At 38.2% G+C, this 23,629-nt stretch overlaps 1 protein-coding gene across 1 annotated transcript in view; it reads left to right on the top strand.

Moving 5' to 3' along the window:
- Positions 1–23,629, top strand: part of Man2a1 (mannosidase alpha class 2A member 1) — a 173,520-nt gene that overhangs the window by 20,977 nt on the left and 128,914 nt on the right. Inside the window, exons 2-4 of the mRNA XM_004625404.3 lie at positions 315–569; positions 3,040–3,184; positions 16,104–16,275. Coding sequence (XP_004625461.1) covers positions 315–569; positions 3,040–3,184; positions 16,104–16,275 — 572 coding nt within the window. The remainder of the gene's footprint in view (positions 1–314; positions 570–3,039; positions 3,185–16,103; positions 16,276–23,629) is intronic.

Raw genomic sequence — 23,629 nt, 5'->3', positions numbered from 1 at the left:
ACCTAAATATCTCTTGAAGATTTTTGTGCTTTTTATATTACGGGAATATAAAAATAAATCCCCAAATATTTTTGTTTCTTTTGTGGTACATTTAAAACTATGATTAAACAATGATTGAAGCCAGGGAGATTTTCTGCTGTATGTTTGATATTTCAGTCCTGCCAGTATTTATGCTATTTGTGATCTTACTTAAAGTAGAATGCGAAGGGTGAGTGGCTGCCCAAGAGGGTAGGGCAGCCACATAAGAAAAATATGCTGCTCAGCAGAGCTATCTTAGTGTTTCATATAGCTGCCTTTTTCTTTTTTTATTGTAGGGCCAGCTCTCAATGTTGCAAGAAAAGATAGACCATTTGGAGCGTTTGCTGGCTGAAAATAATGAGATCATCTCAAATATTAGAGACTCAGTCATCAATTTGAGTGAGTCTGTGGAGGACGGCTCGAGAAGTTCGCAAGGCAATTTCAGTCAAGGCGCCGGCTTGCGGCCTCTGCCCTCGCAGCCGTCCCTTCAGGTTGACCCTAAGGACTGTCTGTTTGCTTCACAGAGGGGCAGTCAGCGTCCCGATGTGCAGGTAAGGTAGATGCTCAGCAGTAATCGCATGCTTTTCAGTTTTGCCTTTAGATAAGATCTGGTGACTGTTCCTCTCCGGTAAGTTGTTTTAACTCTGGATTCCAGCCTCTCCTTTTGCAAAATGATTTGCTTAGTCATATCATTAATTTTTTTTTCTTTTTAGTGTGCCTTTCTGCTTCTATTTTCTGTTAACAGTTGAAAACATATAAAGGTTTCATTTTGCCAAAGATTTTCTTGCCTTCTTATGGAGACTACAAGAAAAGCACTGTTTTTAGGTGTTTGCTTGTTATTTGATTAAAGAAAACATCTCCTTTAAATTCAATTTTATTTGTTTCATTAGTAAAAAATTAAAAATTGCGCATTTGGCTTGCATTATATTTTATGTTGTAGAGGGTAATGGAGTTGAAAACCAGTGTCAGAGAGGACTGGTGTCTTTCCTGATCTCTGCATGTGTCCCTCCTATTGTCCCTGTGCTACACTGAGCTGTGTTTTGACCTTGTTACCTTAGATCAGAAGGACCCTAAGGGGTGAAGATTGTGAAGTGGGACAAAAATAGTTGGCCTGAAGCCTGCCTTTCGAGTGGGCATTTTTTTGTTAACCCCTGCGACCCATGGCATCATTTGATGTGGAGGCCCTGGCTCTGCTCACAGGCCTAGCTGAAGGCCAGGCCCGTACCTTATTCCTGTCACTGCATGCTCTGGTGTGTGGCCAGGTTCAGAGCTGCTCCTAGCACTGTGCTTTGCTGGTATACCTGTTTCTGTGGGGCTTGGCCCCACTTGGCTTTTTTTTTTTTCTTTTGTGTTTTAGGGAATGGTCTACAGAATGTACAGGATCTCACTATGTAGATTGGACTCGTAGTGATCCGCCTGTTTACAGCCTCCCAAGAGCTGGGATTACAGGTGCACGCCACCATGCCCAGTCTCAATCTACGTCTCAGTGCACCCTGGGAGCAGGGCCGGCATGGCAGGCCCGAGGATCAAACCCTGGACCCTGCGTCTGCCTAAGCAGGCGCTTTAATCTGCTGAGCTATTTGGCCAGCCCCCACTTTGTTGTTTATTAAGTACTTAGGTACCTGGCTTTGTCATCTACCATCAGGGAACAGCAAAATTTCTTTTTGTTTTTTGTCTCAGTGTGGGCTGTGTAGAAGGGCATTGCCCAGCATCCCGGCCCACAGGCAGAGCGAGGAGAGCAGAGGCCGTTGCGGGCTCCAGAGAGAACCGGAAGGAGCCCCAGAGACCACCAGCGCGTCCTCCCAGCTCCCTCGTTCCCAAGCATTTGTTAGCTGATCCTTGGGAGAGTTTTATGTTCTTTATTTAAGATACGAGCTACATATCCAGAGACAGATTACTGCCTTGAAATCCTTTTTAATCACTCCTTTTAACATTTTCTAGTATTTTTAAGTTTTTATGATTATGTACTGATCCGATATCTGCAGCCTGTAGCTTTTTAGCCTCATTTTCATACCTTAAATTTTATAAACAATTGGTTGTCTTTGTCATATTTAGTATTTTGGGGATTATAAAGACACAAAGTATTAGGTATTTGTTTTGGGGCAGTGTTTTTTCTTTTGTGTTCAAATAGATTATTAGCTAGAAAAAACAATACAGTGAAGAGCTAGCAAACATGTGCTTATTGGTTTACTTGTTTTTTGAGATAGGGTCTAACACTGTTGCCAGGCAGGCCTATGACCCCGAGCCCCAGGGGCTTCCCAGCTCAGCCTGCTGAGCACCTGGGGCTATTGATGCGCACCACCAAGTCCGGCTAAAAATCATTTCGATTCTTAAAAGCTAAATTCAGTTCTAAAAAATTTCTCTATATTGAAATGATTGTGCCTAGTTGACCCTGTTATACTTTTATTTTTGAAATGAAAAAGTAAACATGACATATACTGGATAAAATAATAATTAGAGATACATTTTGTTTCTGGTATAGACTATATTTTTTATTTTTTGGTGGTACTGGGGATCGAACTCAGGACCTTGCACTTGGCAGGCAAGCACTTTATTCCACTGAGCTATCTCCCCAGCCACTACTGGTATAGACTTTAAAGTTATGAGATTGATTATAAAGTAAAGGTGACTTAGGTGAAGTGCAAACATCATTTTTAGTACTGTATTCAAAAATGCTGAAATACTTTGTTACAAGAAAATTTCACGAGAAACTTTTGTTTAATCCCTATAAATTTTTATTACTTTGTATCAGAAGTAATAATAAGAAAAATGAAAGGAAATTATATTTGATAAAAATAGGTAGGGAAGGGGAATTAATTTTCAGGATAATTATGTAGCATATCTAACCCTTCAGGCCTCTGAGTGGTAGTTAAATGCTTTATGCCTTAAACATTTCAATTCTATAGAAATAGTTTTGTATAAAATATACATGTAGAGTGCAGGAGTGAAGAATTCTGAGCAAATATTTATCAAGTATAAATTAATAATGATTAAACCTTAATTTTTTTTCTTTTATTTTAGATGTTGGATGTTTACCATCTAATGCCCTTTGATAATCCAGATGGTGGAGTGTGGAAACAAGGATTTGACATTAAGTATGAAGCCAATGAGTGGGACACCGAGCCCCTGCAAGTGTTTGTCGTCCCTCACTCCCACAATGACCCAGGTAAGGCTATACTTCAAGAGCCAGAGGGTCCCATGCTCCTGCAGACCCAGAGAGAGTGCAGTACAGCTCATGGCTCCCATTGCGGAGACCTCATTTTCTAACTTTTATCAGTGATACATTCCTTCCATGTCATGTATTTTAGTATTTTCATTTTATCCAATTATGTGCCATTCAAAGATAGGACTTATACATTATAAAACAGAAGGTAAATGTGAGAAAGGCTGTGTTTTTGTGGGTGAGAATTGTACCCATTTAAGGATATTGATAGTTTATTTTAGTTGCTTATGATAAAACGTAGCGTGGGAGAATTATTTCCTGTCTGCGGACTCAACTTCAAAAAGGCAGGCGCTCATGGGGAAATGTGAATCTTGATCTGAAGACGGGGTTAGGAATTCTGGTGTTCATTGTGTCGGATCCAGCAGGCATGGGGATTGAACCTAGCCTGATCTCAGTGTTAAATGACTTCGGGAAAGTTATAGTGTTTAAGCCCTCTGAGACTTTTCTCTCTGGGAGACTCAGGATAATAGTAACTCCTCTAAAAGGTGAAATGTAAAGGAGTCGTGCAGGGCATGGTAGTAACTACTTGTGTTACATTATTGTTATAATATAGGATGGCTTATATTGCTTGGGGCCAGAGGTTTTTTTTTTCTTTCAAAGTTAAGGGCAAATTGCTATAGTTACAATGAGTCAGGTGATTCCTTATGTGTATTTGTTCTGTGAGGACACAGCCCAGCGTGAATGCCCAGTGAATGGCATTGCAGTGGTTTTTGGGGAATGTGTTTCTGTCCCTGTCATGTTTTCTAGCTTTTCTCCTTGCTCTCTCTTCGTTATTTAATCCTTAAGTTCTCACTTTTTCCCTTTTGATTGTGCTATACCTTTCTATTTGTATTTCTTCTTTTGAGTTCTTGTACTAGGAAGACTATATGATATTTACACATGTGGGTCTGGTTTATTTCACTTCTGAGTATATCTTCAGGTGGCATCCACTTCAGTATAAAGGCTTTGGGTGGGAATGTGTTTCTGAAGACTTCTTTTGAAGGACTTGGTCATGCTTTTGTTTATTCCTTTTGTCAGTGTCTTTCAATTTTGCTGTCTTCTATCAGAGCACCACCCATCTCCTCCGTACTCTTGACAGTTTTCCCAATATGCATTTGTTTTTGACTTATATTCTTTCCAAGTAGTTTCTTGGCATATATTCCTTTGTAATTCTAGGAAAATATGACTTTGGATCTGGACACTTGATTTGAGCTGGATTCTCTCCAATATTTATTTATTTATTTATTTATTTATTTATTTTTAAAGACCTTCATTATCTTTTCCCTTTTCTGCCCTCCTTAATTTCCACCAACCTCCTTGTCATCCAGCACATGGGCACTTAGTAAAATCTATGGCTTACCCAGCAGGGTGCTGCGTGTTTGCTAAAGATCTAATGCTTGCAGTTACCACTGGAGGTTGGCTCACTATTCTCAGTAAAGGTGTGCACAGGTAGCAAGGGGCACCGGTGTGTTTCCTGTTGTTTTCCTTGGATGTTTGACTAGAGCAAACATGAGTGGCGGAGATCATGTGCCAGACTGTTCCAAATGCCTAGTCCATAGCTGACATAGAGTTGTGATAGTTGAATATGTAAGGCCTTCTCTTGCCTGTCTTAATGCCTCTGTACTGTATCTGTGTGCTGTACGCCTGCAGATGCACAGGCGTGCGTGCATGCGTACACACACACACACACACACACTCTCTTGCACATACACTGAGGTATAGGGATATGTAGCACTCTGCTTGATCTGCTCCCTGACTTGTAGGTTGAATAAGGGCCAGAACTAGGTCTTATTAACTGATGTGTGTGGAATGCGTGGAGCACTACTTAGAACGAAGTACGGAATTATGATTCAGTTCTGTAAGTCAGTGAACTAATAATGATTTTAACTCTCCAGAGCAGGGTGGAATACTTGACCTGTTCTTTGGCCTTTGTTTTTCTTTAACTTTCTTCTTCTCTTCTGTTTTATTTCTATTTCTTGGAAAAAAAATATTTAAAATGCACTTTGTACTTTATATACTAGCACCAGACAATATTAAGCTGTTTGAGGGCAGGGATTGCCCTTGCCTTTTAGATTTCTGTGTTTGTTTGCATTGTGGTTCCTGTGGTAGTTAATATGTCGTTTTGTGAGAGGACATCCCTAATAACTGTTTCTGACTGCAATAAATGAATCTGCCCATTGGTATCCTAGCAACCACGTTGGAATCTTTTTGTCTTAGTAAAAGATGTTAATGACCCTTACCCTCAGGCCCTTTTCCACTTGAGTTAAAAATAATGGTCAAAAGCAGGTCTTTGAAAACTGAAACAATTTTTGCCATCAAGCAAAATGCTGGAGGAAAGAACCTGCTGACTTTTTAAAATAATTGTTACTGTTTCTTAACAAAAATAGAATGTTGATAAATTATTCTGTGGAAAACAGAATCATCCAAAACATGCAAAATCACTGTATTAATACACACATCAGAAAGACACATGTTCACAGTCAAAATGTGCTTCCGATGGGAAATCTTTGGAGACGACTCTTAAAGTTCCGTTAGGCAGTTTGTTTTCTAAATGGATTCACAGAGGTTTGTTTGCATGTCTGCAGCAACAATTTAAAAGAAATTGTATATCTCTATTTTAAAAGTTCCATTATTGTATTATGTCTGTTAGGGATAGAAAGATTTGAAATAAACTTTTGAATATAGCTATAAATGTAAGGTTGTTTTTCCTTATGGGCTGATTTCATAATATCCTGTAAGTAAATCTGAATTTCAAACAAATGTTGATATTTTAATAAAATTCCTGATTAGGTCTTTTTCTCAGTCTATAAGGACATGTAACAATTGTTATATGACATTTAAATGATTTCCATGAGTTAAAACAAAATTGGGAAAGAATTGTTAGGTAAATGCCGATAACTTTGTACTGTAATGCTTTTGAAAAGTTTTGAATCATAGACCATGAAATTAAATGTTAGTTGATTGATACATGTTCATGTCGTACTTAATAAGCTGATTAAAATACTATTACAGCACCTTTGTATCTGCAATCTTAATTCTTTGCTTCCCACTAGTTAAACTGCTGAAATATTTAGTTAATTTTCCTTCAAAGAAATCACAGCCTGTAGAGAAAAGATAAGGTATACTTAATGGAAGGTTGAACAGCATATTGTTAGTTCAGCAATTTGTAAAACGAACATTAGAAAAATAATCCCCCATGTGGTAGTATGACTCTGAAACAGGAGGAAGACCTTAATCCCACAAGTTATATGGAAAATTATTTCCTTTTATGCATTTTAAAGGATTTGCTTATTGATTGAGTGAATAGCTTGGATTTTTTTCAGCATCTTTTTAAGCTAAGAAGAGTTTTGCATGGAGTATTATGGGATCTTTTGAAATGAATGTATCAATCCTCTTTCTAAAAATGGTTTTAAAGCATAAAAATGTGAAGAAGTCACAGTGTGATGTTAGTTCCAAACATTTCTATTCAGGTATGGTCGTGCACAGGCAGAGTTTGCAGACTGTTTGGGTTAGCTGTCTTTCTTTGGCTGGGGTCTCTAGATGGAAAGTGGTGGTAGCGGAAAGCTGCTTGCCAAAGAAGCCACTGTGTGGAAGATCAGTAGGAGAGGTCTGTGTGGACCACGTTTGAGAAATCCTTTCTTTGGTTTAGCTGCACCCATAAAGTGGATTCTTGGCTTTGACAGCCACGTTGGGGCCTTTGAATTTTCGGAGCTCACACAGTATTGGAAGAACTGAGAGTTAGCATTCGTTGCCCGTCCCATATGGGGAGGAGGAGGGGCTTGACTAAGCCATGCTGAACAGCTGAGAGCAGCGAGGCTGGGGTAGGAGGTAGCAGTTTGCTCAGTGTCAGCCAATTATAAATTCCCAGAGGCTGGTGAATTTTCATTTCCCATTTGTCTGATGCTAAAATCTATGCTCTTTGCATTTATCATATTGTCTCTTAAGGTACTTTATTTAATCACAATGATTCTGTTTCTTCTCTTCTTGCTTTATGGGCACTAGGCAATGTAGCATATTGCTAATAGAGTTGTCAGACAGCAAGTAAAAATATAGGATACTCAGTTAAATTTGAATAAGCTATTAATAGTTTTTTAGTGGATATATGTATCCCAGATGTTACACGGGACATAACTTACCCTAAATGTTTATTATTTATCTGAAATTCAAATTTAACTTACATTCTGTATTTTATCTGGCAACCTTGTTAAGAGACTGAGTCCACTTAAGAATTAAACTGCAGGGGCTGGGGTGATAACTCAGCGGCATAAGTGCCTGACTGCCAAGTTCCATACCCGGTACCAAAAAAACAAAAAAAACAAATTACATACATAGAGTTGTTTTTTTTTGTTTTTTTTTTTTTTTTTTTTTTTTTTTTGAAATATAGGGTCTCCCAGTGCAGGCTGGCCATGAGCTCACTTTGTAGTCCAGGCTGGTCTCTAACTCACAATGATCCTCCTGCCTCAGCCTCCCAAGTGCTGGATTTACAGGTGTGTGCCACCACACCTAGACCCAAGTTCTGTTTTTAAGAGCTACTTAAAATTTGTGTGTTGGGGTTCCTCTTTTATTTTTATCTGATTTTGTTTATTTATTTACTTGGTACAGGGTCTTGCTACACAGCTTGAACTCATAGTGATCCTCCTGTGTCAGCCTCCCCAGAGCTGGGATCATAGGCATGTGCCACCATACTGTTTTCCTTGTGCTTGCCAGGCAGGCGCTTAGCCTGCCAAGCTATCTCCCAGCTCTGGGGTTCCTTTCTTAGAGGAAGAAAATGCAGGTGCTTTGGGCCCTCATTGGGCTTCCTTCCATGAGGAACACATGTATTCACTGGCTCATGGAGATGGTTGCTGAAGCATCTTCTGATTGCCCTGATTTCAGAATGTTCTGTCTGGGTATTTCACAGCTCACCAGTGCCCTGCCAGTAAAAATAATTACTGCCACCTTGAGAATTTAGCATGGTTTTGATCCAGGCGTTTTTATACTATCAACCATTACTTAGCAATTTATGACAGAATCCTGTTATTACACTCATTTCATAGATAAGAAAAGTGACAGGAGAGAGGACAAGTGATCTGTCCATGGTGGAACTGGGTGTGAACTCAGGAGACTGGGGCTCCAGAGTTAGGACTTGAAACAGTTGTCAAATGTCATTGTTTTTGTGGGTGGCACCTCCAAAACCAGACAGAGCATCTAGCAGAAAGGTCTTTTTTAAGCATGGCCAGGCTATGTGTCATCTACTTTAGTATTATTAATGATAGAAATGATTTTATTAACTTTTGCATACATGAACATTTTATCCCTATTTCTTCTTTTTGATTTTTCTGGTCCTTTGTTATTGAAATTGATATTCTTCCATAAATACTCTTTTAATACATAAGGTAGTAAATAATTTTCCCTTAGCTATGTGTTTTTATAATTAGAAAGTGACTTAGAAGAAACATTTTGCTGATTTTAAAGCTGGTTTTTGTAGGAACTTTGATCATTTGATCAGCGTGCTTGACCGGAAGGCTGAGTAGTCCACTCATGCACCCTGAGGAAATACCTTTTATTTTTTAGATAGACTTTTCATTATTTCAAGCCAGTAGGCTTGACTCAGGGAAGACGTCTAAGGCTTCAAGTGTCCTCAGCTGGCATTAGTAGGCCCTCACAAGTGGAGTCTTTATTAAGAAAGGGGGATAACTGTAGTACAGGTTTAGATATTACTTTGGAGGCTGATCTCAGTTGCAAGTATCAGATTTCAAGATGTGCAGGTCTCTAACGGACACTTAGAAAAGAACACAGTCAGGGGTCACAGGTGGACATCATAGGCTAACGGATGAACCAGGGCCACGAGTCCTGACCGTAATGCAAATTTGTTCTTGTGGTTTTGGATAAAATTTCCAGTGACAGCATCTTACGTGGATTTAAAAAGCTCTATATCAAATAACTTAGAGTGAAGCTGATATGCTTAGGAAACTGCTAGATGACAGTGAATCACCTGGAATCCAAAGGTTGGCTGATTTTGGAAACATGAGTTGAGAAGCATTTTAAAGGAATCAGCAGATGTACAGGTCTCCGAGAACGTACAGGCTGTAGAAATGGCAGCTTTGTCTTTGACTGTTTCCTAATCTTTTGGAACCTTCAGCTGGTTGCTAAGTTTTCTTCATTTTACCTTCCACTATAGCCTCTTATTACCTGGGTCTGTTATGTGCTGCCCTTAATAACAATTTTTTTTTTAAACAGGATTATTGCAACAGTCTCATTTCTGTTTCTCTGTTTCTATTTAGTCTATTCTTTATACTCTTGAAACAGGTTAGTTTTGAAAGCACGAATCAGAAAACCTTAACTTCCTTTGTTCTGATTTTCTCTAAGAAACTTGAGTGATTTAGAAACTTTTAGTATCTCTCCTCTACTTCTATTTTGATCTCTTTCTTACCATATTCCCACGATGTGTTGTGCGGCACAGCTGTACCGACCGCCTGATGTGCTTGGCAATGGTCATGCCCCTTCGAGGTTTCGCATCTTTTCCACATGCCTTTCCTCTGCCCAGATATGCTGACTGGCCTAAGAATCTCTGTTCTGTTATTCCGGTGAGACTTCACCATTTCTTTATTCCCACAGCATTTTGTTCTTATTTTCATTGTAGGATTTGTTTTCATTTAGCTTTGCATTATTGCTTTGCCCTTATTAGATACTTAGGATGTGTTTGAACGAGTAAACTAGAATGTTAATTAAAACTCTTTAACAGTTTATCAAGAGGGAAAACAAGCCTTACTTGCAATAGAAACCTTGGAATTAAAATTAATCAGCTGCGTATTTGAGTAAAAGTAATAATATCAATTAAAATTATATGTCATTCCTTAAGTCTAAGAATAGATGTTATAGTCAAATAGTGAAAGATTAACAGGCGATGCAAAAAGCCTATTGATTGATTATTGATGTGGAATAGCTTAATTACTAAAATAAAAGCTTTTCATTGATAGGCTCTGTATTTATTTTAAATTTGAGGCTATTACCACGTGAAAATGGAAAAAAAATCAGGGCTCAAGTTGTATGTTACAAATATTTATCAGCAATAAAATATTTATTTGACTATAATTATTTTTGACAAATTCTTTCTATGCTTTTTACTACAAGTTTGTGCTTAATTTACTTCTGAGCAGAATTCCTGTTTCATTTTATGAAATTACTATCACAACTAAAATCATACTAGCCTAACAGTACTTTTTTCCAGAAGTATATCTTTTTAGGATAGAAGTTTTAAAACATTTTAGAACTAATAGCCCTTTTAAAAATACAAATATTACAGAAATCTAGGCTGAGGCAGGACGATTTCGAGTTCGAGTCCAACCTGGACAACTTAGCGATTTAGTAAGAACTTGTCTCAAAATTTAAACAAAGGGATTGAGAGGGATTTTCACATAGTGCCCCTCTCCCCATAGCTTAATGTAAAGGCTCTAGGTTCAATTCCCAGTACTGCTCCATTCTAAAAGTTGCAGAAATTTGGAAATATTGGAGAAAGATTATTAAGTTAGCATCAGAATAGACTGTGAACATATTAAATTTATAGGGTTTTTTGTTGTTGTTTTGCCTTTGGTTTCACTTCTGGTGGAATGAATAACTTCCATTCGTGCTCCACGCACGCGCCTGCTGTGTCGGGTCTCCATTCACCTGCCCAGCGCGCACCCACGAGCCGCTGCTCCTGTAGCTTTGCACCAGGTGGTAGACGCCTGAGAATCGGCTGCTTTGAAGTTTGGGTAGCAGTGTATGCCCGACCTTCCTTCTAAAATTAGGATCTGGGGCGAAAGGACACTGAGGCCCACATGCCCTGTGTTTAAATATTTAAAAGTTAACAGATCCGTGTAACAGATTTATTAAAAATGGTAGAAGAAAGAAAATAAAAGTAGAAATAGGTCAGTGATGTGGAAGACTTGAGTGTGGGCTTCTTGCTTACTGTCCAGTTTCCCCTGAGCTGCAGCAGTGTCTAGAAGAGCCAGCCCGCACGGCGTGAGCCCCCTTCTCCGTTCTCTGCCAGACCTGGTGTCCTCCGCCACCAGCAGGCGCTCTGCCTGTGGAGAGCACGACGCTCGTCTGTAGGCCTTCCACCTGGGGCTCGCCCCTGCAGGCCTGAGGGCCCCATGAGGAAGGGCCGCCAGAAGGGTGCTGCTAGGCTGTCCCGCCCAGGGTGGGGCTGTAGGACACACATTTCAGAAGGGCCAGGCAGGCTCTTCTTGCACAGTTCTTTGTCCTGTGGGTTTGTGCTTTGTAAAGCGGGATGGTCGAAGGAAAGACGGGGAGATCCTTCCACAGCCAGGGTTTAGGCTGCTTGCCTGTTACAACCAAGTACTCGGGGTGGTAACTGCGTATGCCAAAGAGTGAACTAAAAGGCGTTTCTAAAGAGGATCAAATCTCTGCAGGCTTCTGAGCTATTATAGCCAAGAGTCCAAAATTTAAAAATAAAAAATGTATTTTTTTAATTTTGTGATTTCTTAATACATAATTAGTAGGTGTTTTGTTAATATATAATTAGTAGGTGCTTAATTGTTCATACAAAGGCCAGCTAAATAGCTCAGCAGATTAAAGCGCCTACAAGCAGGTCCCAGAGTTTGATCCCCAGCCTGCCATGCCAGCCCTGGCCCCGCCCCTGGGGCACGCTGATTGGCAGTTGAGACTGGGCGTGGTGGCGCGTGCCTGTAATCCCAGCTCTTGGGAGGCTGTAAACAGGCGGATCACTGTGAGTCCGATCTACTAATGAGACCCTGAACATCCTGTAGACCCTACCCTAAAATACACACACAAAATTAATTGTTCATACACATTGAAATCAAGCAATAGAGTTTTCAAATTTATTAGTTTTTTTTTCTTTTTAAGTTTTAGAACTTAGTACAATAGGATATTGAATTTGGATTGGTAACTCCTATATAGAACTTCTAGTCATTTGCTCTTTGTTTTAGATATTTCTCTACTTATTTAAAATAGCTATTAGCTCTTTTGCAGGTAGTGGTGTTGTTAAAGGGAAAAAGAATAAATTGGAAGTTATTCTTAATGCTGTTTCAGTCCTCGTTCAATTTCCAAGTGTATTCAAGGGAAAGGAAGAAGCTATGAATTGACCACTTACTTAAATTAGCTTGCAACTCAGTGTTCTAAGATTATTAAACCTAGAAGTAGGAATATGATTTTATATCACAAAAATTTATCTCATACAACTTGTCAGAAAATACTGTCTTTCTGATTGTTTTCATCTTAATATACCATTGTAGTTTTTACAGTAATTTAGAAAAAGAAAGGACCAATTCTGTGTAAATGGGAATATTTGATTACTCTATTGTGTAAGAGCAATAAAAGCTAATTTACTATTATATTACTCAATATCGAAAGTTGCAAGAGGCTATCTTTCAGTTCATTTCCATTAATTGTGCTATTTTGTAGCTGTATTAGTATCTGTTATAGATGAGCTTTATGGAAAGCTTTTAAGTTGACATCTCTGAGCTTGTATTTTGACTCATGTAAATATCTTTGACATATTTTCCAGGTAATTGTTGAAGGGCAAATGAAATATTGAAAGCAAAGTAGATTAACCAGTTAATGTGTTTTCTTTGAAAACTCTGGATAGTCTTGGAAATGATTTTAGTTTGTAACAAATTATAATTGCTAGAAATAAGTATACTCCTACAACACCTTTTACTTATTAATTTTATAAAGACTACTCATGCTAAATTTGCTTTTATGCATGACTGGAATTAAAAGAATAATTTTGTAGATACTCTGCTGATCATAGTTTTCTAATTTGATTGGTAGCCAAGTAAGAATTACTTTCAACCTTTGCTAAAATCAAGGTAAAAGGTATACGTGATATTTCAAGATGGTAATTCCAACAGAACTATTTAAGTAAATTACATAGTTCTTGTTATACTTATAGAATACCAGCATGCTACAGAGTTATTTTTGCTTATAGGTTTGATTTCTTAATTTAATATGTGGGCAGCTGTAGATTGTGGCTTATTAAATTAAATATTATTATGCTGCGTGAGAAGATGCCTTCTCCCCTCGTTACAGTCTATGTTTGGAATGGTCAGCACACCAGCTTGTTCCAAGGCTGCTTGGGGTCCACAGGGCTGCTGTAACAGAGTGCCACAGACTCCGTGGTGATTTAAACAACCAAAATGATTTCCTCACCACTCTAGAGGCTAAAGTTCAAGATTGCACGTCTGCAGGTCTAGTTTATGTGAGGGCTCTTTTCTTTGGTTTATGAAGGGTGCTCTTTTCTCTCTTGTCTTCAGATAGACTCTGTGTCAGTGCCCTAGTCTCTTACATAAACGTACAGGTCATGTTGGATGATGATCTACCTCCATGACCTTATTTTGCCTTAATTGCCTCTAAAAGACTGTATTTCCAAATACAGTCGCAGTCTGAGGTGGTAGGAGTTAGGAGGCAAAGAGTAAATTTTGTATTAATTGAAGTTGTGAAAATCACTTGTGAGTAACCAGTATTTTAAAAATGTGGAACAGTTTATTTAAATGTTTTAACTTTATACATTTGAAAGTAAGTATTACAATGCCTTTTTAAATTTTCCTTTTACCTGGTTTTATTTATTTATTTTTAAAAGAACACAAGAATAGTTAAAAAAAAAAAAACAGCACTGGAAGCAATATAGAATTTCACTAAACAAACTAATAGGTTGCTGTATTACATGATGCTGTCTTCAGATTAGTTGCTCAGCTCACCAGTTATACACATGCAAGATGTGCTTAAAGATAAAACAAAGCAATAACAAAAATATTGTAAGAAATTCAAAAGGAATTTATCCAAACCATTCAGTATATATACCTAAATGTATCTTTTTTCCCTTTTTTCGTTTGTCCCTGTTTTTTCCTTCCCATTGAACAAATTTCTTTCCTTTTCACAATATCTATGATACTCTTTCAATTTTAGTTACTCTTTCAAGGTCTGATATTAGCAAGATAATATGATGTTTGCACATGTAGATCTGATTTATTTCACTTACTAATATAGTCTCTAGCTGCATCCATTTATATACAATTTTATTTATTTATTTATTTATTTATTTATTTTTATAGTGGAACCAGGGATTGAACTCAGGCCCTTGCACTTGGCCAGGGAAGCACTTATTCTACTGGGACGTCTCCCTGGCCCCTCTGTTTGTAATTTCTTTTGATGTGCAGAAACTTAAAAAAAAAAATGAGATCCCAATTGTTGATTCTTTGAAGTATTTCCTGTGCAGTTTGATTTTTGTTCATGAACTTTTTACCTGGCCCTCTGTCCTTAAGGTTTCTACTTACTTTCTCTTTCAGAGGATTTAGTGTTTCAGTCTTAATATTTAAATATTTGATCCATTTTGACTGTAGATTTGTGTGTGGTGATAGACATGGATCTATTTGAAGCCTTCGGCATATGGAAAGCCAGTATTTATAGCACCATTTATTAAAGAGGCTTTTTTTTTTTTTTCCAATGAACATATTTGGTCCCTTTGTCAAAGATAGGGTGGCTGGGTGTTTTTGTAGTTTTGTCTAAATCCTCTTGCATTGATCCTCAGGACTGTTGTTTGTCAGTGCCATGCTGATTTTATGACAATAGCTTTGTTGTATAATTTCAAGTCAGGAATTGTGATGCCTCCTGCCTTTCCTTTGTAACCCAGGATTGCTTTTGCTATTCTAGGTCTCTGCTAGTGCCAGATGAATTTTAGGAATTTTTTTTTTCTAGATCTCTGAGGTATACTGATGCTACTTTAATTGGGATTGCATTGAATCTGTATAACAATTTTGGGAGTATTGTACAGATGGGAAGAGGACAGTTAACTGATGATGATGTTTATAGTAAAAACAATAGCTAATGTTTGTTAGGTACTGTATCATATTTCGGGGTCAGGTCTGTGCATTTTTGGCATGGGTGGCCAGGAGCTAGAGCATCCCTATTTAAGGGTAGGTTTAGTTTCCTCTTCCTATTCCTGGGACTCCAGATGTGGCTGCTAGGGCAGGGCTCCAGGTCAGTACCTTCATGAAGCAAAATGAGATTCTTCACAAACCATTGTTTTGTGAGGTATCTTTGAGTTTTCTGTAAACACAGGTTTCAGTTAGTTGAATTATAAGTTCAACTGTATGAGTTGAATTATATAAGAAGCATTCTTTGATGGCAGAGCATCCTATTACTGTCCCAGATTGTGACAGTCCTGTAAGAAATATTTTATCTAGAATTCTTATTTGTATAGATACAAAGAAGTTATTTTCTGGAGTTTCTGCTGTGTCTACCACATTGGTGGCTGTATATGTTTTTACCTTGATGTTTGGACCTGTAGCCATTTGCTGGTATCTTTAGGTAAAATTTCCAGGATATTTGAGAAGTAGGGAAAAAATCAAGAGAACCAAGTTGTCAACACTTATAATTCTGTTTGGAAAAAATTATAGGTAGAAGCACACACATTTATTCCTTGATTAGTGCTACTTTGTGCTTCCAAAAATTGAGTAATTTACTCTTTGGGAACAAATAAATTCTGTTTCTCAGTATGTGTATTAGTGGTGCAATTACAACATTATTCTATTGCTAGATTTTAGGTTTTGTTTATAGAGTACTTACATCTTTTTAGGTGTAGCTTTATTCATTGAGTGGAAAATTGTATTTGTGACATTATGGGATACAACATATCTTTTTTCTCATTTTTGTCTGAATTTTTGTGTAGTTTTTAGTGTGTTTATTATTTTAGTGTTAGTGGGATTTTGAGTCTCATGTCAACAAAAAAGTTTCATTAATTAAAAGCACTTGGTAAATTTTCAAATCTGTTTTATATGAATGAAAGATCTAAGGGTGTCCAAAGGTAATGCAATGGAATGTGATTGAGTTGAAATCGGCCACATGAATCAGACCTTTGTGGTGTATTTGTGTCTTGATTTAGGTTGGTTGAAGACTTTCAATGACTACTTTAGAGACAAGACTCAGTATATTTTTAATAACATGGTCCTAAAGCTGAAAGAAGATTCAAGCAGGAAATTTATGTGGTCTGAAATCTCTTACCTTTCAAAATGGTGGGATATTATAGATATTCCGAAGAAGGAAGCTGTGAAAAGGTTTGTTTTAAAACTTTTTTGAAATTTGGTAATACTAGACTAATTGTACAGTGAAATAAATATTGAATTTTTAGCTTTCTATCTGAAACTTACTATGTTTTTTCTATATCCTTTTAAAATTGATTTTGGTTCATCTCTTAACAAAGCAAATCAGAATTTTTCCATTGAAATTCTTGTTTCCAACTTTGTCCTAGAAAATGGAATTGCTACGTTAAAGGAGCTTAATAATAAAATTCTTTTTAAAGTGTATAGTCACAGTGACCTTTTGAAAAGTTGTTGTGGTATATTTTTCAACCTTCCATTGAGAAATATATCAGTTGAACTTACTGGCTACTGGTAAGAGTTTTTGATAATCTTGGCCAGTTTGATGACTGAAAAATATTTAAATTGATATTTCTGATTGTTAACAGTGTTGCATATTTTGTCATATATAACAAAGTTGTTTAATCACTTGATTGATTATACCTTTTTGTAGGTATGTATTTTTTCTAATGTTTTTATTTTCTTCCTAATTATTAGTCTGTGATATACAGACTTTAACATTTTATGCATTTAAGTCTGTTTATCTGTTTTCTTTTAATACAGCTTTTAACCCCCACCCCCCTTGTGCTGGGATTACAGGCACAGGCCACCTGGTCTCAGTCGCTGTCTCAGCATGCACCAGGGGCGGGGCCAGCACTGCAGGCTGGGATTGAACTGGTTCCTGCATCTGCCTAAGCAGGAGCTTTAATCCCCTGAGCTATCTGGCCGGCCTGATACAACTTTTACTGTGACTGTTAGGTCTTTACCCAACCACAGTTCAAACAGTCCTTTCTTTCCTTATGTTCATTTTTTTATCATTTGCTTTTTGAAACTCTGAAATTTATTTATTTTTTAATATCTGGCATGATAGGAATATCTTTGATCACCAAATACTCATGCTGCTAGGAAGTATGAATTTTGTTTTCGTGAATTGTTTTATTCATGTAGCATCCCTTGTGGGGCCCTTAGTGTATAAGTCAGTGTTGGGAGTACAGTCCTTACACACTGTAACTGAGAATTCGCTCAGCGATTATATGTAGAGCAGGTGCAGCCACCTCATTTTAGAGATCGGGACCCTGATTTAGCCAGGTGTCCCTTGCTATGCATGGTGGCGCTGGCATTCCGTCCGTCCAGGCTGTTAACCCCAGAGGTTGTGTTCTTGGCATACTTTGTTGCCTCTGTAAGGTTAAGATTTAGATTGGAATAATGTTTTTTTCTGCTGCTTTGGCACCATCTTTACTCTGCCTATTTCTGGGGTTCCTGGCCCATTCTGAGGACTTTTCTGTTGACTGTCGTTGTGGCTTACTCTACGGCTCTTCAGCTGACATGCAGATCTTCCCTTGTCTGTCTTTATTGGAAAATTCTTTCAATGAGTGATGATTTCATTTCCCCATAACTTTAGAATTAATTTGTTAAGTTCTTCCAAGTCATTAAAAAAAAAAATTGGACTTTGATGGAAATTAACATAAACATTTAAAGATAATTGTGGGGAGGATTGATTTCTGTTGTATTCATTGGAGAATTCCCCCCCCCCCCCACCAAGCTGGTTTAAGATGCTTGTCTGCTGGCTAGGAAAGTGCAGAAGGGAAGACTGTTGGCACTGGGGTACTGAGGAGGACCCAGGGGGCACTTCTGTGGCCACAGCAGCAGGGCGGTCGCCATTTCCCTCCGGTTACTTGTTGTTCAGATTCTGGGAATGTATTCTGTCTGTAGCTATTTTTGCTTTCATATTGCTTTAAAATTTTTTTTTCTTTATTCCATGGGCTAAAGCTTTTATTTATGTTTTGCTGGATTTTGTCCACAACCTCACCTCTAGAACCTATGCATGTTTATTTTATTTTGTTTAACCCCTGACCCTTCTGCTTTTCATCTTTCCCAATTCCTCTGACCTGCTTCCACTAAAGCTAAATGGGCCAATCCATTAAATTTTTTTTTTTTTTTTTTTTTCAGTACTAGGGATTGAACTCAGGACCCTGCACTTGGCAGGCAGGTGCTTACTCTACTGAGCTACCTCCCTGGTCCATCCATTAATTTTAATAAGACAAGTACCTCTGTCTCCATGTTTGCCTTTTGGCATTGTAACTGGCTTTGAAATTTTTATGTCATTTTTATCATTATTATATTTTTCTCAATATCCTATTATATTTACAATTTTGTCTTTGACTTGAATTTATTAGAAAAATAGCCTTCAACTTAAAAGTGCGATTTTTTCCAAACTGTATTTGAGTAGGAACTAGCTTTAGTATTGTAGGGTCAGAGAGTATGTACTGTACATTTTTCATTTTTTAGATATTTGGTGTGCTTTTTAATGTATAACCAGTGATTACTAACTTTGTTAGAATTTAGATTTTGATGCCTATTAATTCAGTCTTATAATTACTGTTTTTATCTGTGTGCACTTATACTATCATGCACTGTTCTGAAGCGTCGCTGCCGTGCTGAATTGCACAATAAAAGCACAATAAAATAACAAGAGCTTGTAGAAACAATGGCGTGGGGCCCAGCGCTCCACACTTTTCTCAGTGACACACACACGTGCACACACATGGACTGGTCCAGTTTTACATATGTCACATTGGCTAAATGTGTAAGTGTTCCAAAAGGTACCCCAGCTTATCTTGAGAAACCCCTGCAGGCTTACTCGTGGAAGTGGGTGCTGGAAGGAGCACAGATCGCTGCCATGAAACTGTTGCAAGCATGTTTCCTGCAGTGTGAGGGGAAGGGGTGCAGTGGGCGTGGATGAGTGACTCACAGCATGGGATGAGCCGGGGGGCTGGCGGGCGTGGGGTGTGTGCACAGGTTTGTCTTCCTACAGGGTCTGCACCGAGGACCGGATGCAGTTACCTGCTTTTCCTTCAGTGTCTCCACGGGGCTAAATTGCACATCAGCACTGCAGAGTTTCTTCCCTGATATGATCAATCATTTGGAAACAAACTCCAATTTTAAAAATAAGTGTTTGTAGCATAATTGACTACACTTGTTTTTTGCTACTGTTCTCTCATTACCTTTTATTTTTGTTTTCTTTTTCTTTCTTGATCTATTTGCATCTTTACTAGTGTACATTCTCTCTCTCTCTCTCTCTCTCTCTCTCTCTCTCTCTCTCTCTCTCTCTGTCTCTCTGTCTTTCTCTGTCTCTCTCTCTGTGTCTCTGTCTCTGTGTCTTTGTCTCTCTGTCTCTGTCTCTCTGTCTGTCTCTGTCTCTGTCTCTCTCTTTCATTCATTTGTTGAACAGACATTTCCTAAACATCGGGTATGGAACAGAAGTTGTAAGACCCTGGGCACTCCCAGGCTGGTATTTCTTTTTCTTCATCATTAATTTTATCTTTATCATTGACAAACTACATTCTTTTCTCCTTTCAATGATGAATTTTTCATGAGGTAGCTTGGAATGGTGGAGAAGCACTGAGGCCAGGTTGTCTGAAGCTGTCTGGGTTGAAGTCCTCTCATTTCTGTCTACTGTGGAACTGGGCCAAAGTACTTAATTTTGCTGTCCCTGGTGGCTTTATTTGGCAAATGGAAATAATATTGGCGTGTGTATTGTTTGATTTTTAAGAGGATTGAATGAATACAAATAAGATGCCTAGCACATGTCTGGAGCATTTTTATTTTAAAATTTTATTTATTTGTAGTCCTAGAGATAGAACTTAGGGCCTTCCACATGGTAGACTTGCACTCTACTACTGAGATACCCTTCCAGCTGGATGAACACATATTTAAATCCCCAATAAATATCAGTGACTCTTGCTTTTTAGTTTTATTTTCCACTTAGATGCTACATAATTTTTATTTCTGGAGTCATTTTGAGATGCTGAATCTTTTAATAGGCGAGGTAATTATAAAATGTATATTTCTGTTCTATCTTTCAAAGCTTCATTGAAGTTTTGTTTTTTTTTTTTTTTTTTTTTTTTTTTTTTTTTTTTCTCTGTGCACAGATACTTTTAGGATTGAAAACAAAGTTATCGACAAAGTTCTAAATTTTCCTGGAGATATATAACTAGGTATGGATAACTTTTGATTGTTTTCCATCTGTCAGTTCAGACACATTCTCAGCATATGCTTTCTGTGGTTGAGTTAGTGCTTCCGTTTCTTTTGCTTTAACACTCAATTATATGGTGATTAAGTATAATCTCATATGGCTATTCTGATTTCTTTGTTTCATTCACTGCATTTTGGAAGGTTCTGCTCAAGGATTCTTCCCTCTTCTTTCCTTGGATTTAGTGTCTCTGCTGACTTTGGTAATTTTAATTCACCCTCCTTTATATTATTGTCCCTTAGGTCAAATATTTTCCACCTTTTATTCATCTCTAAGCAAAAACAACTTGATTCAGACCTGGAATTTGTCCCCATCAGAGTGTGACTTCCTGAAAAGCCCTTCCTTTTCTAATCAGAGATTGTGGGTTTCCTTGTTTTGTTAATACTGTCTGGTCAGCATCTACTTCATCCTATTTCCTCTGGGAAACTGTCAGCAGAGAAGTTGCCTCCTCCATCTTCCTCTCCTTGGTCAGCCAGGTCAGCCAGGGACTGTACTCGCTTCATCTGCATTTTAATTCCCAGGGCCTTGAATCTTTGGACAATGAAGTACAGGCTGATGGAAGGGAGGGTTGCAGACCTGGGGGAGTCTGCAGTTGTTTCTTCTAGCACCCGCACTTTGTGAGGCTCGCTCGCCCCATCACTTGGGTCCTATGGGCCTTACAATAGGGCTTCGTTTTCCTCCAACACTTTGTCGAGCCTGGACTTTGAACTTTGTCTTCAAATATTTTTGCCCAGAAACATTCCCTAACACATTTTCTTTCCAGAGTCCATTTGTGTTGCTTGCAAACAAGAAAGCTAGCGTAACATTTTTTTCTAGAGAACTAGATCCTGGGAGAAGCAGGAGCATCAGGGAGCTGGCAGCTAGGGAAGGCACCTGGGCTATAACAGGACCCCACGTGAGGAGGAGGGGAGCAACGAGGAGAACACTGGGCAGTCTGGGGAAGGGTGTAGTGACCAGCCTTTTAGAGCTTTTGGTGCTATAAACAGTGCCACGCCTAGAATATGCTATCTCTGGACATCTGTTTCTTTGGCAAAGCTGTTGAGCCTCGGGCTAGCTTTCTTTTTGTGTGACTTGTAAGACAGGTAGATACCAGTGTGTGTGTGTGTGTGTGTGTGTGTGTGTATTTTCTGTTGGATGCAAGCTCTTTTTATTCTGTTGGCCATTGTAGTGAGGATGAACGGTAGAAAGTTATCGATATTTGACCACCTTTGGTGGACAAAAGCAGCAATTTCATGTGATTCAAGTCAGTGCTACAGATTGAGGATGGTAAGCTGGGAGGACTGGTAATGCCAGGGAGAGTTGGAGAGCTGCTTGACTTTTTATTTTTTGGCCTCGGAAAGTATATACTTAAGAGTATTTGGTTGAAGACAAAAATACTTTATAACTACATTTGGGGATTGAGTTGTGCTCCTGATCAATATTTGCTAAAATTCTTTCCCTGGCATCTATAAATATTCACTTTTATTAACTTATTACGTTTGTGTGTAGAACTAGAAGAATATTAGCATATTGTTTTCTAGCTTGAACAAAACATCCTCTGGTGGTAATTGCCTAAACTAGGCAGCATCTGTAAGTTCTGGGCAAACTTTAACAGATCTTTAGACTTGCTTCTGTTATTTAAAATTCGTAGCTTGTACCAAGTGACATTACTAATAGAATTTTTGACTACTACTATAAAGCTTATGCAATGGCTTGTTTTTCCCGTTTTGAAGATGAGCTATGGATTAAATGTCTGTACCTAAATTTGCAAGCTGGCTTTTGCAGAGCAGAACATGTTAATTCCAGTAGAGTTCCACCTAAGCTTTCATTGTCCCTGAAGAATACCAATTGATTGTGGGAACTTAACAGAAACATAACTGAAATGATCCTCATAATCTATTCTAGCACTGACTTGTTTGATTCTTCCCCCCTGTGGCAGTAGTATTTGGCTCTATAAGCTTTTAAAAATGAAAATCTAGATAACTAGAGAGGGATACGTGCAAATAACATCTAGCTTTTCTGTGTTTGTTTGTTGGTTTGTGTGTGTGTGTGTGTGTGTGTGTGTGTATGTGTGTGTGTGTATGTGATTCCAAATAATCAAGTATAGTCATGATATCTATGTAGAACATATCCAATGGATTTAAAATAAGCTGCCTTCCATTAAGTAATAAGCACATTTTCTGTCTGTGTGTATTTAGGCTTCATGTTTGGATATTTTCTGCTGGGCTTTTCTTTGGGGCTTCATATTTGGATTTTTTTTTTTTGGCTAAATACAGGTAAATGCTGTATAATGCTTATAACATTAAAATGTGAACATTTTGAAAGTCAGGCAGTTGAAACGTCACTCTTAGCATTTTCTTTGATCACTACCTAGTACTTATTTATTGTTCTACTCTGAGCTCTGAGATACTAGAACGTATTTTACATCACATCCGATCCTCTTAAGAACAGCATGGAGTGTAGAAACCCATGGGATGGTTAGAACCTGGACACTTTGGATGTTCACGAACAGCTTCTCTTGGTTAATATTTATCTTTACCATACCGTTGGGTTTTGTTCCATTTCTGCAAATATAAACTCCTTACTGACCTGATCTTTCAACCATCTTACCTTTTTTTTTCCCTGAGTTTTTCTTTAAGTGAGCCCCCCCATTCCCCTGAACTATCTTTGTTTGTTTTGTATTTTATTTATTTTTATTAGTATATGTAATACTTATAATCCTTGTGTAGAGTTGGTCCATGTAGATAATACACTGTAATTCTTGGTTTAATGAGCGGAATGTGTTTACTGGGGGAAAGGAAGCTTCTGTCCTAGAGAGGGACAGAAGGGGACCTGAGTGGGTTGCCAAGGAACCTGCCTTTTCTAGGATTTTATAGAGCAAAACCATGAGGTGAGGTGGGTGTAAGGTGGGAAACATGGCAACACTCTAGGTGAGCATGAGGTGGGTTAGAACTGTGGCTAGCCAGTGAGATTACAAGCATAATTGCTCAGGTAACATCGATTAGATCAGAATCAAATGGAGGAGTGAGTCACATAGCAAGTAGGCATAAATGTGGAACAGATTTTTCTTGTAGGGAGTGGCGTTAGTAACTATTCCTGGCTTTTTCAAAATGATTGATACCTATTTAGAATATCAATTCCTAATATCTATCCCTAGGGAAGTATGTGGCTGCATTGACATTTTTTTGTCTTGAGGTCTAGCCCACAGTAGTGGGGCCCATCTCTTCCACAGTGGTAGGGTATCTTGCCTTCCATATTGGGTTCTTTGAGGGCCCAGTCCTGTCTGACTGCCTATTGTATTTCTGTCTAACTCAGCTGCCT

This window comes from Octodon degus, unplaced genomic scaffold (genome assembly GCF_000260255.1).
Source record: "Octodon degus isolate 3935 unplaced genomic scaffold, OctDeg1.0 scaffold00009, whole genome shotgun sequence".
In the NCBI taxonomy this organism is placed as follows: domain Eukaryota; kingdom Metazoa; phylum Chordata; class Mammalia; order Rodentia; family Octodontidae; genus Octodon; species Octodon degus.
The sequence above is the reverse complement of the archived record's forward strand: the minus strand, read 5'-3'. Positions and strand labels throughout refer to the sequence as shown.